This window comes from Melanaphis sacchari, unplaced genomic scaffold, assembly GCF_002803265.2.
Source record: "Melanaphis sacchari strain LSU unplaced genomic scaffold, SCAv2.0 Contig14_pilon_pilon, whole genome shotgun sequence".
NCBI lineage: Eukaryota > Metazoa > Arthropoda > Insecta > Hemiptera > Aphididae > Melanaphis > Melanaphis sacchari.
Window position 1 is genome coordinate 270,746 of NW_020270656.1, and position 20,229 is coordinate 290,974.

General features: G+C 25.1%; 3 protein-coding genes across 7 annotated transcripts in view; 2 read left to right on the top strand and 1 right to left on the bottom strand.

The window, feature by feature from the left end:
- Positions 1 to 5,103, top strand: part of LOC112591943 (putative fatty acyl-CoA reductase CG5065) — a 43,404-nt gene extending 38,301 nt beyond the window's left edge. The window contains exons 6-8 of the mRNA XM_025335908.1: positions 1,996 to 2,235; positions 4,568 to 4,825; positions 4,884 to 5,103. Of these exons, the coding sequence (XP_025191693.1) occupies positions 1,996 to 2,235; positions 4,568 to 4,825; positions 4,884 to 4,956 (571 nt within the window). The 3' untranslated portion in view covers positions 4,957 to 5,103. The remainder of the gene's footprint in view (positions 1 to 1,995; positions 2,236 to 4,567; positions 4,826 to 4,883) is intronic.
- A 670-nt stretch (positions 5,104 to 5,773) lies between these two features.
- On the bottom strand, positions 5,774 to 20,149 carry LOC112591942 (glucose-6-phosphate exchanger SLC37A2). Of its 5 annotated transcripts, XM_025335902.1 has the most exons (17): positions 20,025 to 20,149; positions 18,823 to 18,995; positions 18,642 to 18,718; positions 18,310 to 18,528; positions 14,264 to 14,433; positions 14,064 to 14,142; positions 13,771 to 13,906; positions 13,611 to 13,692; positions 13,307 to 13,527; positions 12,082 to 12,174; positions 8,718 to 8,804; positions 6,936 to 7,034; positions 6,777 to 6,867; positions 6,557 to 6,705; positions 6,295 to 6,496; positions 6,111 to 6,211; positions 5,774 to 5,939 (listed from the first exon to the last, which is right to left on the bottom strand). In XM_025335902.1, the coding sequence occupies exons 4-17, from the start codon at positions 18,408 to 18,410 to the stop codon at positions 5,895 to 5,897; spliced, it is 1,656 nt and encodes a 551-aa protein (XP_025191687.1). In that variant the 5' UTR covers positions 18,411 to 18,528; positions 18,642 to 18,718; positions 18,823 to 18,995; positions 20,025 to 20,149; the 3' UTR covers positions 5,774 to 5,894. The 5 variants fall into 5 exon arrangements, with proteins under 5 accessions (XP_025191687.1, XP_025191688.1, XP_025191691.1 ...); XM_025335903.1 differs by lacking the exons at positions 18,642 to 18,718; positions 18,823 to 18,995; XM_025335906.1 differs by lacking the exon at positions 12,082 to 12,174 and having other exon boundaries at positions 18,310 to 18,718.
- LOC112591944 overlaps positions 19,007 to 20,229 on the top strand; it is a 33,406-nt gene continuing 32,183 nt past the window's right edge. The window contains exon 1 of the mRNA XM_025335909.1: positions 19,007 to 19,120. Within this exon, the coding sequence (XP_025191694.1) occupies positions 19,069 to 19,120 (52 nt within the window). The 5' untranslated portion in view covers positions 19,007 to 19,068. The remainder of the gene's footprint in view (positions 19,121 to 20,229) is intronic.

Genomic DNA, 20,229 nt, shown 5'->3' on the forward strand with positions numbered 1-20,229 from the left:
TAAATAGTTACAATGAATCGTTCGAATCAAATTGACCTAATCTCTGCGTACTTACTTACTTTTATAATATCGTACTTCTCGGTGATATTTTCAATAATTGCATGTCTAAAAAATAATTAATTAGCCTCCATGTGAGTATATTTGTCTATGCCTGAGTTGTAAAAAAAATGTGGTTAATATTTTAATGTACCTACTACCTACAAACTATCGAAATAACGCTGTCGTGTAGATATCATATTGACAACAGTCACTATCTATATAGGTTTACTATTTCAATGACTTTTTATATAAAAAATAAAAAAAAAAAAAATGTTTATACAGACATGACGCTATTTTTCGAATTCTTTAGACGTAGCTTTCAGTTTCACATCCCACAAAACCTTAAATCACAATTGATGTGTAAATAAATACTTATAAGTCGGTCCAAGTCATACTCAACACATATCTATATATTATAGTTTCGCTTACAATGAACGTCCCCAAACATATGTCTAATGAGTTATAGTGGTCCCCTGTCACTGTACATATATTATATTAATAGAATATTGTACAAACAGTATTTTGTCGATAAAAGCGCGACAGTCGAGCTTCGGTAATACAATATTACAAAATAATATATTTACCGTGTTTTCTAAAAGCGTCCATCCATTATAAGTGCTTTCAATGACCGTCTTCCAAAATCACTTTCCATCGTATGGTATATAAAATCACTGTACAGCTGCTAAATGTGCAGCTTCTATTTATAATAGTTTAATATTAATTGATAGTATTAAACCTAAATACATCCGTTCAGATTAAAAGCCCATAAATAAATGCGACGCATTAGTAGATCAATAAAACAGAAGAAGGGAGGGCGATGATACCGTTATTAAAATTAATTATAATATTTACACTTATTAAAAACATAAAAATAATTTTAATGATAAAAAAATGGTATTTAATTAAAATTAAGTATAAAATATACATTTAATGCTATATGCTAATACATAATATTTACTTGTAAGTTCCCATTGCTGTTGATGCATAATTACAAAATTATTATAGCAAACGCATTAAAAAATTCCCGGAACACAGACAACTGTTATTATATGTTATAGCCGTTATAGATATACTGATTTTTAAGTTATAACACTTATTAAAAAAAATTAAAGTTCACAACATTTTAGGACATATCGTATAACTATCTAATTCGTAATGTTAAATATAATCCTACGATTTAGTAATTTTTTTAACTCCATTATTTCTTTTTTTCTAATTGACCACAGTTCTAAATACGTTAAAAAAATATTTCAAAAAATAAAAAACCCGCATGTGTTGCAGCATTCCAAAATGTCTTTATGCTTCGTTATTATTGCAAGTGTTTTGTCGTTTATCACTATATCAGTTATCTAAAATCAGACATCATTCGTGGATGCTGAACGCGTCAACATGTTTAGCAAGCATGAATTCAAGGCTTTAGTCCCCCAGGACTATTTCTTTAATCGCAACATTTCTCACAATGTTGATAAATAATGAGCAAAAATTATCTAACAGGTAGGTATTAAAATTATGTTTTTTGTCTTTCCGGAAAGAAATATCATGGCCTCGTCCCACGTTTCAGATTTCTAGAACCGTGTTCCAGTGCTTATTAATTTATTACTTATGTATACTTACCTATAACAGCGAGACGTCCTCTTGCAATCCGCACCAAATAAATAAAAAGAAAAGTCCCGACAGACAGATTCATAATCGACGTACAGCCAAAACCACGATAGCGCTAGGGGTTTGCGATTTTCACGGCGTTCCTCTTGTTGTACTAAAAAAGAATTTCGTGAAATTAAGATTTTAAATTTTCGATTTGTAATTTATTATGTGCCTGCCTATTGCTCGTTGAGTTACGATACATAGTGTAATGTATAATTACACGACGACGCTATTCGTGTCGGTCGATAATGAAATAATGATATGAACCGACAATCGACATTCGTTCGTTCATTGACGACGTTCGTGTTTCAGGCAAAACGCAGTCCGGGTGTACAACTGCACGTCCGGAGCTTTGAACCCGCTCCGCTGGGAGGAACTGGGTAACCTGTGCCAGTACCACTCGCTGACCGCGCCGTCCAAGTACTTGCAGTGGTATCCTGGCTTCTCGTTCCGCACCAACCGCATGGTGCACAGACTGTGCGAAATCCTCTTCCACTTCGTGCCCGCGTTCGTGCTGGACATCGTGCTACGTCTCACCGGTTCCAAGCCTATGTGAGTATTATTATTGAAGTCATAGGTACATTAAATAACTAATGTGATTAACTGGCGCTTACGAGTCGCGTAACGGTGAGACTGTAAAATTTGGGGAGGAGGGGTTAGCCACGGTAAAATAAAAAAAAGGAGGAAAATAGTTACGCGCTCAGCCGCACTGCTGGAGGTGTCGGGTTGATGGTTAGTCACTGTGTGTGATGTACCAATATGTTAAATTTGAATTCAAAAGATGAATGATTTCATACGAGAAACCATCTGTCAGCCTTTATTACAAAGAATATTTTATGATATGTTTGACACATTCAGTATCTATAATAGTTTTATTTCTTTTCGAAAAAAAAAGTGTCATCTCAACGAAAAGTACTCTCATTTTTACGAATCAAAGTTTCAAATTTCAAACTTATTACCGACATAATTCAATAGATACTATAATTAATAAATCTGATGACCAGTATATACACTGTCAATATATCATATAAATTACACTTCTGTAATATTGTATTTTATTTTCACACTTTAAATCAGAATCTGCATACAACTATACAATAATAATAATTTAAAAAAAAAAAAAAAAACCGAACAAAGAACAAGTTACAATGAGCCCAAAATAACAAATTTAGATATGAAATTCAACGGAATAATAGATTTTATTCTAGGATGTTTTAGGTTTCCAGTAAACTAAAAAATAACTAGTTAGAAAGTTAGCAAAATAGTGACTTTCTAACTAGTTAATGGCCAGCTCTAAGTAATCATTGCCGATCATAATACTATATTATAATAATCGTATTACTATACCAACTTATATATTTTATATTAGACATTTAAAATGTAAAATTTCTAAAGTTTGTTAAAGTTTTTCGATACGAGATTTTGTAAAAAAATTGTAAACCATTTTCTAAATGTTTATTGGTCAACGCATAACTTCATACAAGAGTACAAGACACAGTTAAAATTTTATTGACATTAGTAAACTGCCAAAAATTTGCTTTATCAAATTTAATTTGACACTACACCTCAACATGTGCGTAAACCTCATTATTATTAGTCTTGAGGTATGAATTTAATGATCTAAAAAACCTTAAAAAAGCATTAAAAATGTCGAAAAAATTCAATAAAACATACACTTGAAATGCCAAAAACTATAGTATGAAATTCACTTAAAATGGTTATTGATTTAATTTTTATATTTATAGGATATTATAGGATATTATAAATCTATTACATGTATAGTTACATGCACAAGAAAAATATATTAAAATGTTGATTTAACTTGAATTTTGTATAATGTTATTCACCTGAAACATTTTTTTAAATTTTTTTTTATGTATTTATTTTGTTAATAATTAGGTTTTTAAAGTTGTTAATGAACGGAATTCAATTAAAAATACCAAAAAATGAACTAAAAAGAAAAATATGACCTAAAAATGCAAAAAAATACAAAATAAAAGTTTCATTATTTTGTTACATAATTCAAATTGTGTACTTATAAAGCTACGTTTCACAATCGCCAAAAAAAAATGAACTTTCCTTCAAATTCACAGCCCTAAGTTTATTACTATACGATTTATATTTACTCCCTTTACGGCTACATAATATCATATATTCATATGTATACATAATTGCCTATAGTCATCTCCTTAATAATATAATATCAGTTAAAACTTAAAGTACATATTATATTGATGTATACGAGATACAACCGAACAAATAAAAATACATTCATTGAATTTTTCAATGCCTATAAAAAAATATGGATTAGTGTAATAAAATTGTATAACTCATAAAATTAAAACTTAAAAAAAAAAATAATGGTAGACAACGTTCAAGATTTTAATTAAAATTGGCTTTCATAGATTTGGTATGGATAAGATAAGTAGTGATAATATCGCAGACTAGAATAATTTCATCAGTCAAATTGCATTCATTTTAACATCAATAATTTGTCTTCTTGATACTTTTATATTGAAAAAATTCAATTAAATATTTATAGGGATTTATCGATTTTAAACCATAATTAGAGTTTTACAAGCTCCTTTGATTAATTATGTGTTTTTGGCCCATACTTGGCTACCAGTAGTGACCAGTTTGTAATATGGGTAAGCACTAAAAACCTAAGACACCAGTATACCTTACACTCCTTACTCATAGAATTGTAATAGATTTCAATTCATTTATTTTGTGACGATGGTGGAGTTGTTACCCACTCTCATTCATTCTTTTTTAAGCTTTATTAATCAGCGTTGAAAATAACTAACAAGTAATCTTGTTCTTACCCTAAGTGATGTCAACAAACTTAAACGTAATATCTAATACATTGTGTGCTGTTCCACAGGATGTTAAAAATTTATCGACGTTTTAAAATGGCTGCTCGAACCGGCGAATTTTTTGCACTCCATCAGTGGGACTTCATCAGCAAGAACATCCAGGAACTCAACAAAGACATCTCATTTGTTGACCGGCAAATGTTCCCCATAGATATCACCAAAGTAGTGTGGGATACATATGTCAGAGATTATGTGTTTGGTATACGGAATTATGTACTCAAAGATCCACCATCGACCATTCCTCAAGCGTTGAGTAAACTACAAAGGTATAAGAATAAACTGGTATACCCATAGATAAATCATTAATAAACCATTTTATTTTAGATTTTATTGGATGCATAGAATGGTACAATGCGCGTTCATTGGAATTTTAATACATGTCCTCAAATCAAAGTGATCAGTAACAAGATTTTATTTTTTGTATAATATTAACTACAAATATTATAAATCATATTATATTAAGTTATGTTACATGAATAGTATTAAGTAATCGAACATATATTTTTTTTTTTGCAGTGTTACAAGACAATTTATGTAATATTTTATTATTTTATGGTTTGAATAGTATAATTTTAGTAGTAAAATTAATTTTATCGATCATATCATTACAATATGTAAAAAAAGTTATATATATATTATATACCGTATAATATATTAATAAAATACCTACTATTGAATATTGATATAAGATAATAATTTTTCAGGCATCATTAAGAGACACCAATAATAATAGTTAATAACTGCAGTCTTTTTGTTGGTTTTTTAAAAATAAAATAAAACCTTTTTCATTTTTAAACACGGAATTATGTCAATAGAATTTAAAATAATCCAACGATATGTCATACAAAGCACAACTTTAAATAATTATAATGGTATCTAAATATCATACCAGTGAGCAGTATACATAATGTTACAAGATCACAGATCACAATATATAGTATTTAAAAAACTAAGTTGTGTAGATATTGTCTTGTCATTCAATCGATTATAATAAAAATTAAAAAAAAAAGTAAATCCATTGTTAATCTTTAGGAAAAACAAAATATTAAACAAAAAAAAAAAAAAAAAAAATACACTAGTGTAAAAAAAAGAAAAGTTATAATCATAATAAAATTGAAACTATTTTAAAATCTCTAAGAGATAAAAATGGAACGAAGAACTTAATATTAATACAAATAAATATTACTTAGGAGCTAAAATATACATTACAACCATACAAAAAGTTAATTTTTGTGTATTTTTTCATTTAACCAATTGCATGAAAGCAAAGACATTTTACAAACTAATATGTTTCATTCTTCATTTAAGTCTTATCAGTTGTAGGGTATTTTGGAGCTAGCCAACATTCTGGAGTTCTCGCTTGACTAGTCGTGTAAGCAACTGAAAAATAATGATTTTTCAAATAATTAGATAAAATAAAAAATTTAAAAAAGCACAAAGTACTAATTCATAGAAACCACTACACATCATGTATAATATATATATATACTGTTATAGCAAACAAAATATTTTTAAATATTATACATAACTGAAATAATGAAATAAACTTACCAATATTGCAAGTACATTGGAACTCATAAGCATATAAAAAACACTTGTCCAACCAAAATGGTCGGATATGTAAGCAGCCAGAAGAGGTCCAACGGCTGCTCCTAATTTTTAATAAAAACAAATTAATAATTAAAATACACCCACTTTCAAAATATGTAATAACTAAAAATATTTATGTGTATACCTATTGATCCAGTGCCATCAATAATAGATGTAACAGTAGATAATGCTTTGGCATTTCCTTTTAAAGAGCTGTGTGTTCCTAGCTCAGCAGACACCGCAGTAGTAATCAGAGCATATGGTCCATTAACAAGACCACCAGCAATAACTAATAAAGCAATGTTCACAATCAAACTGACCGAAGACAACAAATTGTAAATATATAACTGAAAAACAGAATGATTTTATTCGAGATAATCTAAGAACAAAATAAATTAGGGACTTACAGATGGAATGGCCAAAAACAACATGACTGCACATGTACATGCACTTTTTCCAAACATATCACTGAATATTCCTGCAGCAATTCCACCGAAAATACCACCAACATCAAATAAAGTAGACAAATCTGCACTTTGCGAAGGGCTATAAGTGGCTATTAAAAAAAAAAAAAAAATTACAATACAGTTCATTCATAGATTTAGATTAATATTAGCAACAACGTACAAGAATTCTTGATATAATTTGGTAACCAGTATAGAAAAGTGTAACTGACTAGTTTTGCAAAGAATAAACACATCGAGAATTCAACTACACCCTGAAATATAAAAACAACTATGACCAAAAATGTATCCTTCAAAAAAAAAAATACCAAAATATACATACAGGAATTTTGATAGCGCCAATAAAACCAACAGCTTTTTTTGGTGAACCATTTAGATGGGAAAGAATTGGGCTACCTTCAGTTTTTTCTTTGACCTCGTCCTAAAATGTTAAGCAGATTACATAAATTTAATATTTGTGAATGGTATGCTAATATGAATCCATCACCTGTTAAAAGCTAGAATTATACTGAAAAACTAATATTACAATATAATGTATAGTTTTAAAATCTAAAATTACTTTAAATTAATATTAATACTATAGTTAACTTATTTACTAAATAATTTAACAACCATAAATAATTATTATATACAATTATAACCATATTTATTATACATCTATATTTTAACAACATGAATACATTTGAAAATATTATAATTTTGGTAAAACAGAATTAATGTACATGTATAATATATATTTATTAAACATTAAATAATAGTATATTAAGTCCATATTCAAAGACTAATAATTTGTTTTCATTTATTTTTTTCAAATATAAATTACTTAGTTTAAAAAATGAAGATGGACTACATATATAGTTCTTATATTCTATTGGTCAAATAAAAAAACATGAAAACTTGAGATTCTTCATAATAGGTATTTTTATTTTTAATAACCAATACATAATAATAAGTATTGAGGTCAATAAATTGTATTACAAATGGTTAAAAATAGTTAAAAATCATAAGACAATAAAAATTAATTCAGTGATCCCAATAAGTGATACATTGATCAAGCAAAAACTGGCCACTGCCGTGAAAAAAACACACATATATAATATATATATATATATATTGAAATGAAATAAAATTATATTTAATATAATTAAATCACATTATTCATATCTAATTAAAAAATAATTCAGAATACAAAAATTTTCTGTCTGTTTGTCGCACAATTTATATGATTACGCCATACAATTTTTTTCAAAAATTATTATTAAAAAAGCTTTAATTGTTATTTGGTACCAATATATACGTTATGACATGATATTACTTAAAAATTTTAGTGATTTAATATTACATTTAGTAAATCCCACCACAACAATATTGTACTGTGCAATGTGTGTAAACATTTACCAAAAATCTCTTTAGATAAATGAATTTGCATAGTACAACTTACAAAAGTTTACAGGCGTCTTGGGTAATCTGAAAGCAATTGAAGTCTAGAAATGTGCAACAGGCACCACACTGTTTACATTATTGGACATCACTGGGCAAAAAATGAATAATTTTAAACATCAGTTTATCATAGAAAGCTTTGTTTACTTAAATCAGAATTTTAATAGTAATATATCAATAATGATATAATTACTAATGTCTATTCAGTATTCAATAACAGAAGTTATATTGTTTTTATTAGTTACCAGGCTTATACCTATGCGGTTTTAAATTAAATAATTTTAGTAAACAATCTCACTTGATACTTTAAAATTACATAATAAAATAATATAAATTAAGTAAGTTATAAATTACAGAAACATAACGAGCAATTTATTACGTAATTATATATATTAAGAACGTTTTCTCAAAAATATTGCAAGATAGTTAAAATATAATAACAAGCAATAATTTTTATTAAAAATGATTAAATTTATAAATCACAAATTAGCCATAGAATAAAGAGGAAATTATGTAGATAATAAAAACTGCAATTCGTAAATTTGTGAAAACGTACTATAATAATACTAACATTAACTAGATAGAACTATGTTTTAAAAAAACATAAATTAAATAAATAATTAAATAAATTGAATAGTTATTAAAGCAAAGAATAGAACTTTACCTTGTTAGAAGGTAACAATGACAACTCCTTAGATGAAATATCGCCAAGAGGTATAGAGACCTCTTGTGGGGAAGTACTGGGTTTTTTCTAATGAAAACAAGCATAACAAAAGCATCAGAATGTTATAAATATGTATTATTAATATATTATTTATGTTACTCAGATACATGCTGTTAAGCAATAATGCAGAGTAAATAAAGCTATAAACATTGGCCATCGTTTTTTTGTTTTTTTTTTTATATTAAAAATATCTACGATTATGGCATACTGAATGTTTAAGCTTCAATTTAATATTTAAATTCAAGAAATTTTGAAAATATTTCAAAAAAAGAATAAATATTTTGCACATAATATATAATTGTATAAAAGATCTTATCAATTACTTAAAAAAAAAAAAAAGTTAAACATGAATATTTTAAGATCAAAAATTAATAATTATACTACTGAAAGTATATGCTATAAACATATATTGATTATATATATATATTATTTCTATTATTATGATACAAAAATGTAATGAACATAATAATTACACCACAAAACATCACAAGCCAAATTATTAAACCAACATTCAACATAATAATTAAAAATAAATGATATGAGAATTTGTAAAAACGAACCATACTAAAAAAATAAACTGTAAAATAGACAAAAAATACAATGCAAAATACAATAACAATTAAGCACAAATTTGATTAGATTAATGTCAACAAAATTTTATTTTATAAAGGTGTAATGAAATACTTATTCAATTTTAATAAATTTTACTTTTATTACATCTAAGGTAAATCATTAAATCAAAATAATTATTATTTTACATTTTTTGTAAATTATTTTAATAGATATTATCTTTGTTTTAATCTGAACTTAAGTAATTAATGAGTGATTAACATTTATAATACTTTTTTTATATATACTTAAATTTAGAGGAAATAATCAAAAATTTCAAACTGAAGTTATCCTTTAAGTACACTGTCTAAACATAAGAATACTTAAACTACAACAAAATAAGTACATTAAACAGAGATTATTAAATATTTATGGGACTAATATTAGTTGTAAAAATTAAGGGTGTATATAGCAAATGTAATAGCATGTTAAAATTTTTTAAACTGATGTTTAATATTTAACTTCATAATTACCAAAATAATGATGAACAATAAAATATTAATGTGCTGATTATCTTAATTTGTGGGATCTCCAACCATTTTTTACAGCGGGCCAAAATTATTTAAAGATGATTAAAAAGGTAACACAATTTAAGATTGATAATAAACTTATTATTTTAGTTTTTTTTATTATTTCCACTATAATTATAGTATTACATTTAATTGAAATGAACAAAAACTACAAATGTTATTGTATAATATATTTTAAATATCACAGAAAACAGCAGAAAATTGATAATGAGTTTTGTATACTTATTTGTAAATTTATATTATTATTAATAATGTTTTAATACTAAAAAAAAAAAATTGAATTATATGAGTAAACAAAATCAATAATGATTTTTATTTTATTGCATTCAAATATTTTTGTTAATTATAAAATAGTAATTTCCTTGTCCAATTTAAATGTGCGAATATTCTACCAATACAAGGACTGTACAATTAATGAAAATTCTCTATAAAAAAAAAAATAATAATATTGATGGTTTCTTAAGATGTCTATACATTTTTAAACATAAAATATGAATACATTCTATGTATTTTGCAAAAATTGAGTTCAAAGTTTTGAATAATAATGATAATAATAATAATATATAGAAAGTAATTTATTAAAGACGTTATTAATATTTAAAAAAAAAAAAAATCAAGATTTTGAAATATTTTTCTACAAATTGCAATGATATATATTTCTTAACATAATCAAAAATATGAGAGAAATCATTTCATTCTAATAAAAATTAAAATAGCTGTTCAAGATTATTGAAGAACTTAATAATGATATATATTTAAATTTGTATCAGAATATAATATCAGACTGTGTAACAAAAATTTAAAATTGAATATAATAAATAAATATAAATGATGAATGACTTTAAAAACCTGATCATTTTAAATTCCTTGTCTGTATACAAATATATAATTTAAAAACATATATATTAATAAAAACACACTTGCCAAATTTAAAATAAAGTGTTAATAGCATGGATATACAGCAAAAAGCTAAGAAAAAATACTAAAAATTACAACATAAACATTAATCACAATACCTTGCTTTTTCTTTGAAAAATAAGTTGATAGGAATCGACGACACGAACAAATTGGCGACAAACATTCAAATAATAAGTTAGTTAAAATAAAAATAAAATTTGGTATCATCAAATCAGTATTTAATTAGAAAAATATATACTTAAAAATGTCATTAAATAAACCATTAATGTATTAACTTAATTAATTTTACAATAATATAAATTTAAGAATGAAGAATATATTTTGTAAACTGCTTAAGTTATTAATGTTTTTAATTTTTTTTTTTTTTCAGATCGGACATAAAACACTGCAAATTTAATTAAATATACCCAGGGAGATATTCAGTATGACTAAAATATAACTATCATAACATACATTTTAAGCTACACTATTAATGCGAATAAGTAAAAATGTCCTTACAATTAATATATTTATTACTTATTCATGAAGTTTAAAACTCTTGAGCTATATGTAAAATATTAATGATTGAAAGAAAAATTAATGTTAAAACTAAAAAACTAACATTAAATTACATATTAACTTAAAATAAATTTTAGATTTCTATTAATATTAAAATTAATATAGGACAGATATTCTATTTCAAAAATAAATTAAATTATTTAAATTAACTAAATACATTAAAATGTATTATTCATATATTTTCAATTTGGTGGTAAATATGTTTTTAAAATTGTAGGCTTAGCATAAACAAATTATTTTATACAAAGATTTATCTAATTATTATAAAAAAAATTAAAAACATTTAACAGATCACAAAAAAAAATGTCTTAACTGCTATAGTTTAAAATTTATAATACTCTAAACCAGATATTAATCATAAAATATTTTTAAATATAAAATTAAATTTAACAATAGGTTTTTTTCCTTTAATTAAAAAGTATAAAGATATTGCCTTTAATTTATTAAACATTATAAAAAACAAAGAATGTTAATAATTATTCATTATACATAATAAAATAATGACAGTTAACAATGAGTTCTTTTAAAGCAGTGTTAGGTATTTAATAACATTACTTTTATACACATTGTATAAAAGATTTATAAATGAATGCTCCATGCATTTAAATGATATAAGAAAAAAAAATGTAACACAGGAAGGAACCTTATTAATAGCACAAACCCAAAATTAAAGCAATACACTAACATACCTCTTCTGAACTGCCCTTCAATATTTCATTTTCTTCTGGTATGTTATAGTCATGATGAGAAGATTGTCTTCGTATTCCATTTCTCTCTAAGGCCTAACCATGTTGTAATAAGACAAAAACAAAGCCCACATAAAGCATTAAGAAATGACAGAGTTATAAGAATTGTTTAAAAAAAAAAAAGTTAAATATGGTTTGTGTATTGTAATTATTATCATAATAAACGATTCCTTTTTTAAAAAGAAAAAAATTGCAATTATAATAATATTTACATTACACGAGGAAATTGAGCAATTTTAAAAATAGTACCAGTGCTATTGTTGTGACATAATACTATAGACACATATTCACAAAATCAACATATTAAACTAAGGTTATTTATTTTAACTACTAAAAAATTATTAGAATCTCTTACAATTTGTCTTTTGTTGAAATTATCAGTAAAAATATCCCTTTGAATTAATGGACCAAAAAAGTATTAATTCCACAATTTTCATTCAGTATCACTATTTTAAAGTTAATTATTACTAAAATATAAATGTTTTCTTTACTATGAGAAGAATGAGTTAAAGTTATTATTTTAAACATACATTTCACTTAAATTATATCATTTTTTTACTATTTTTTACTTTTAGGTCAATATTTCACTAATAAATTAAGAAATTATCATAATAAAAAAAAATAGTAATAAAAATAAAATTTTAAGAGATACCCAATTTTTACACTTATTATTATTTTAAAAAGCAAAAGAACATTTTACACACTTAAGGGATTTAAAAGGTTGTCTTTTAGTTATTAACACATATAAACAAATATAAACAGAAATTTTTGTTTTCAAATCAAATATAAGCATAATAAATCTACTTAAGCCTAAATTAATATGTTTTTTAATGACCAAATTACAATAAAAAATAATATATCATATTACTACTTTAGTAAATTATACGTAATTTATTAAATTAGTAGTATACTTGTATATACATTTTACAAGAATAATTGTTATAGTTTAAGTCAAGAAACGTTACTGATTAAAAAACACTTTAAACACTTTGAATTCAATGGTACATAACTTTCTATAGACTTCATATTGTAAAATTAATTTATATCATAATATATTGTTTAATAATATTATTAAAATTGTATTGGGTATCTAAATTTTAAGGATACAAATAACATAATAAATATAGTACAAGTGAATAAACTAGAAATTATAAGACAAACATCTTACCTTGTGACCATTCTGGACTTTTTCATTCAAATGAGTATCAGTATTGATATCAGTTGGATGGACCACAAGAAACAAATAGTTTAGAATTCCAGAAGTAATTATAAATATTCCAGGAACAATAAATGATAATCCCCAGTTGGATTCAACATACAAACTGGCAAGTAAAGTACCAATGATATTTCCAATAGATGTATGAGAATTCCAAATACCAAATATAAACCCTAAAACACCATAAATAAATAAATAATTATGAATTTGAGAAAAATAACAATTTATAACAATTAGTGTTTATTTTTTAGTTAACCTCGGTTTCCTTTGCCAAACCAATTGCCCATAGCAGTTACAACACCCGGCCATCCAGTAGTTTGACAAATACCACCAAATATCTAAAATGTTTAATACATAATATACTATTATTATAAAAATATTTATGTTTAAAAACTACAATAATTTCAGTAAAATACCTGAACTCCGATAAAATACCACATGGAATGTATATTGTAAAAATGAGCTAATCCAAACATTGAGCAAGCTGTACCTGATAAAATCATTCCAATTGTTAGAAAAATTCGTATGTTGACGCGTTCCGCAATTAAACCACTAAAAAATAAAAAATAAAATGTAATTAAATATAAACATCATTGTAAAAGTATAACAAAAATATTATTTTACAACAAAGTATAGTAAAACTGATAAAATAGTTGATACCTATATTAATTTATAATTAAAATTTAGTAATTTTTTATAATAATAATACCTAAAAAACATTGCTATCGCATAGGCAAAAAGAAATGCTGAATCCAATGTTCCAAACAAAGCACTGTGATTTTCAGCATCTGTAAATATTTAAATGAATAAAATTAATATGTACACATAGCCTTATTCATATCAAACATAATTCAATAATTAAATTCCAGATATAGAACAAATAAATATAAATTAACTATCATAACTTACTAAATGGAGCCCAGTTACACCAATCAGGATCTGTGTTGTTAATAGGAGCAGGAGTGGTAACTTCAGAACAGTTTTGGTACAATACAATTTTAACAACACTAATAGGTTTTCGAGATGCATGATAAGCCGCATATGTGATGAAGGTCAAAACAAGAACACTATATTTATAGCTAAAACCAATCAAAACAGATAATAATACTAAGATAGTTTATAATATATAAGTTTAACATAATTTATAATTGTATAATGGATAAAATATTATAAAAAATATCCCAACACAACAATATCAATTTGAATTTTGTTTTTTTACTAGAAGCGTGTAGAATAAATTTAGATAATACAAAATCTAAATATTCATATTTGTATTATTTAATCCACTTAAAACTAAAATAACCAATTCACTTTTAACATTGTTTAATATATTTGTTAATTATCACTTATCACTAGAGTTAGGATGTTGATGACCTAAAAAACACACAAAAAGTCCCAAAAAAAGTACAAAAATGCCTTAAAAACTTCAAAAATTTACCTTAAAAATTATCTAAAAACTAATTAAGTGAAAAAAATGTATTTATAAATAATAATGATTATTAAAGATATATAACATTCAAAGTTTCAAACAATAAATCCAAATCCAATGTTAGATTTTAAATAAATTAACTTTGTTTCCAAACTTGGATTTAACACTTGCTCTAATGTAAAATTTGAAAAAAATATCCCACATTGTACAAAAACTACAAAAAATAACCTAAAAGATAAAAAAAATGACTTGAAAATGTTGAAAAATGACATTAAAAAACAAAAAAAATGCATTTATAGCTAAAAATGCCTAAAAATACAAAAAAATGCAAAATAAAATTAGAATATTCTGCATCAAGAGAGCATGAAACAAATTTTTAGTTAGGATAGTATTGTATATAATTAAAGGAAAAAAATGCAAGTCATCAACATCCTAACTCTACCTATCACTTATTACAAACTGAAAATATTAAAGCCACAAGTAAATTATAACATTACTTGTTACTTATTTTAGGAAATATATTTAGGTAAAAATCTGTCAAAAATTTAAACATACATTGTAACCAAGATACTTAATTAACTTATCAATAATAAGTAGAAATAAAATAAAATGATTAAAAATTATCATAAATAAGTGTACCTAAATAAAAAAAAATAAATATTTTTTAAAACATAAAGGTTAACTTATTTAAATTTAAAAAAATTTAAACTATATTCCTCTAGTCAATATTCGAGTTAAGAGGTGGGTATGACATTCTCACAAAACAGATAGGTATATAATTAATGGTAAACTCAATATGAATAAAAAACTAGGTATTACCTACCGCTTAATGAAAACTGATTGCCACTGAATACAGTTAATAACATGAATAGAGTATAGATAGTTATATACTTAATCAAGAAACTGCAAACATTATTAGAATCACAATTATATTTAATTAGTATTTCATTATTCAGAAATAATTTACTTGTAATATAGGTAGATTATTACGGTAAGTAATTTATTTTATTGACAATAACACTTAAATTTTTCATCATCAAAGAAATTAATAGGATTATAAAATACTTATACAAATATTGAAATTCATTATAGTATAAAAATAATCCTTTAATATGTTTGAATACAGTATCTTTGAAAACAGAATTAAAAATTAACTGATAGATAAATAAATAAATACATAATTTTAAAATAATAGCAACAGGATACATTTTAGAAATTTGTATGCTACAACATTAAATAATTAATACAAATGTTTTAAGTTTAAAAAACCCACAAAAGAAAAACTATTAACTACTAATAACATTTTGTTTAATACTGAAAAATTACAAAATACTTTTTACCTTAGCTTAAAACAAAATCTCAAGTAAATATAATATCATTAACTATCTACGCTAGTTTATATTTTATTTAAGATGAAGTCTACTTAAAATATTTTATTTATAAAATCTATTTATATTTTATTAAAATAAATTCATAGGTAGATAATATTAATTATTTTTTTTTTATTAGCTTAACTCAACGTTAAATACTGTAAACTTCTAGAACTTGATATAAATGAACTAATTACACAAAGTAATAGTATTGCTTTTAAATTATACAAACATACTCCAGTTACTTTAAAAATAATTGATACACAGTTATAATTTAAAAATAAACTAATTTAAATGTGTAATATATATTTCAAATTAACATGATAATAATTAAGTCACAAATATGTGTTCACTGAAACTCAATTGATTTAATACTAACTTTTGGTTAACACAAATATTATGCATGAATTTTCCTATTAAATATCATCTGCTAAAAATTATTAAATCAATAAGAATAATTTGTGTTAAAAAATATTTATGTTTGGTTAAAAGCAAAGTTTTTAATCCAAATAATAATTAATACTCAAATTAATATGAAAGAAAAAATCAGAAATTTATTTTTATGTAAGAAATATGATATGTTATTTAATTTCAATAGTAAGTTTGACAATTTTAGAGGTCATAATCCTAATCTTTATACTACGAATTATTCTACATGTATGACCAATATTTATACCAAAAAACATCTATATTAGAGATTTTAAAATTTTAATATTTAAATGAATAGCATTTTTTTATAATGGATTTATTACATGTAATTATTTGTATTAGATATGGATATATAGGGTTTAATCTACTAAACTAATAGTTAATAGTTATATAATTAAAAAAATAATAGCCTATCATAATATTTTATAGAATACCTAGACTACTAAATATATTTTTCAACTTAATTGATTTTAAAACAATTATTTGACCAATTGTATATCTTAAATGTTTACCTGTATAAATAATAAAAACATGTTTTAATAAATTAATTAGGTACAATTATATTGATAATTTTTTTTTTTTTTATTGAATCGATCTCATAAAACTTTAATAGATAAAATAAAACATTTATTAAGTTAATGTTGGATCATTCCAGTATAATTAATGATCTACAAGGTTAGATATAATGAGTAATTATCAGTTGATGATAGAGTTGTTGGATACAAATATTTTATGCCAATAAATAATAATTTGTTTATTTTTTATAAATAAATAATGTAGGTATCTACTTTAATATAATTAACAAAAGATACCTGTACAGTTTTATTTTATTTAAGCACACAAATAATTAAAAAATATTATAGGTATTCCAAATGCTTAAACTTAATTCTAAATCAAAAGAAAGTACTACTTAATATACTTATATAATTTACTTTTCATTATACTATAACTGTATTATTTTAATACAGATACAATTAAATCTGTTAAATGGGTCTTATAGAAAATGTGTTTTTTATTACAAAAACTTGAGACTTTATACAAGTCACATAAGACTCGGATTTTAAAGATATTCAAAAGTTTTAATAAGTATTTAAATAGGTAATCACAATTTTTTAAGTACTTTGAAATATGTTTTTCTATCATTATATAAAATTGATTCAGAAATCAAATTCCTTAGAAAAAAGATTTTCTTTTTTAAATAAAAAGAAAATGATCAAAATCAAATTATTCAACGAGGCATGGCTAATATACTTGTAATAAGTTTTAAGTGTTGAAATAGTTTTATTTTATTTTAAACCTATGGAAGCCAAACAAGATAAAAAAAAATTACCTGAAATTTTACCTCTTAATGCAGAATCAGATGCACTTAACTACCAACTTAAAAATAAATTTGATCTTATAAGGCAAATTCAAATTATATCTGTATCGAACAAAAAAATTTAACTACCTAAATAATAAATATTTTGTAACTGTTTTAAAGTGTAAGGTAGCAATTTTAATCTATCTCATAAAAATTTTCAAATAATAAGTAAAAAAAGTACCTATACAAAATTATTAATTGTCATTATAACAAAACACAGAAAAAAAAGGCTTTTTAATTCAGTAATGGCCAATGGTCTTAGGAAATCTAAATAAACATTATTAAAAAAGGAATGTAGTCATAAATATTGACTTATCCCTAATAGTTATCGGGAATATCTGTAATAGAATACTTTTAATATACTCACAGATTTTCACGGTCGATGATCCGGCTGAGTCTGGGACACTTATCGGAAATTTTTTGCAGAATCTGTACTCCATATGGGACGGAGTTGGTCGGAGACGACATGGCGATGGACGGATGATTCCTCTTGTTGATGATGCGTGTGCAATATTTGAATACGCTCCAGTGAAGACGCGTAAAGTCAAATGCTTTTCGACTTTAATGAGAAACGTTCGGGAGCCGACTACAAGAAACGGAAAACATTGTTGTAGGAACTAAATTGAGCGGACGGCGTGGACGTGAACGACGTTTGCATGTCGAAAAATGCGTTTATTATAATTACAATGAATTTAGTACCTATTTATTTCAAATTATAAGCTGTCGGCGCCGATGCCGTTGGTGAGTAGGCAGAAAAATTTATTTCAGCTCAACGGCTACGGGAAGAAAGAAAAGAAATAGAAGAGCGCGAAAAAATAAAATTTAAACATAAACTAAAAAAAAAAAAAAAAAAAAAAAAAAAACAGAAACTTAGCCGAACCGGTCGACGACTGTTTATTGTATTTTACTATTATCGCCGTCGTGTGAAAACCACGAGTTATCAGCGGTGACTGTATCAGTAGTCTGCGGCAATATTATGGTAACAACAGTTGTACCGGCCGTGGCGTAGAAGTGGTTGTGACGACGGCGTGTGGTAATACTGGCGACCGTCGACTGCACGCGCGAACAGGCAGAAAGCCGGAAAAATAAATCAAAAAAATCAAATGTTTTGGCGCCGCGCTTGCAAATGTCAAATGATAATGTAATTAAATACTATTACATAAACATGTCATGTACAGGTACCATTTAGTATAATGATATAAAATTAATATATTAATATTTAGCATGTACTAAGAGGTAGATATGCGCCAAGATCAGCGGTGAATTTATAATAACCCAACTGCCGTGCGAGGCCCGATCTATATCATGATATATTTATATAATACAATAATTATTAAATGCGTCCGTATTCAAATTAATAACATGTTTAGCGTATAGGTATACAATGTATAAGGTACAACGTACAAAAATAACAAATAATATACGTGTATATTATTACGATATATGCATAAGTAGTTTTAACGGCGCGTGTGGTATTATGTAGACATCTATAATCTATAATATTATGATATAATAAATTATCTAGCTGTTGTCTGTTATAATAACTATCATAAATTGTGAGACAAAGATATTTTTTTTTTATCTTAAAAATAATGCGTGTGGAAATAATTATTATACTATTCGGACGATAGCGAATGAAACAACGATGTGTATATATTAGGTACATAATCTGGTACCAGTAGAACCTAGTATGTATAACGCGCCGCGAATAATAAATTGTTACAAGTAGGTATAATAAACTATATCGCATTTTAATAACGCCGAACATGTCACTAAAAATTAAATAAAAAAATATATTGTAGGCACATATTTAACGCGTACCTAATTTAAATGACTACGCGGCTATAGGTGTTATTAAATCAATTGATCGGTAATAATAAAATAAAAACAATATTATATATTATTATGCTTATCAGGCGAGTGCGTGGTAAAAGGCTATGATATAATATTTTTGATTTCGCGGCGGCCAACTGCAAAAGTGGGAAACGGACGAAAAAAACCGGCAGTGATAATAATAAAAAAAAGTAATAATAATAATAATAATAAATAACAGTAAAATAATAATAAATAAAATATCATTACGATGAATGCGTCGTCGTCGGCGGCGGCGGCGGCGGCTGCTGCTGCGGCGGCGGCGGCTGCTGCTGCTGCGACTGTTGTCGGATCGACGGCACGGCCGCGGTGTACGAGCGCCAATTGGAAAATGATACGGTACGCGTGTCGCTTCTTTTTAATTTCTTATTTTTCCCTCTTATAGCGCGCTGCTTCCCCCCGCGCGACCGCCCAC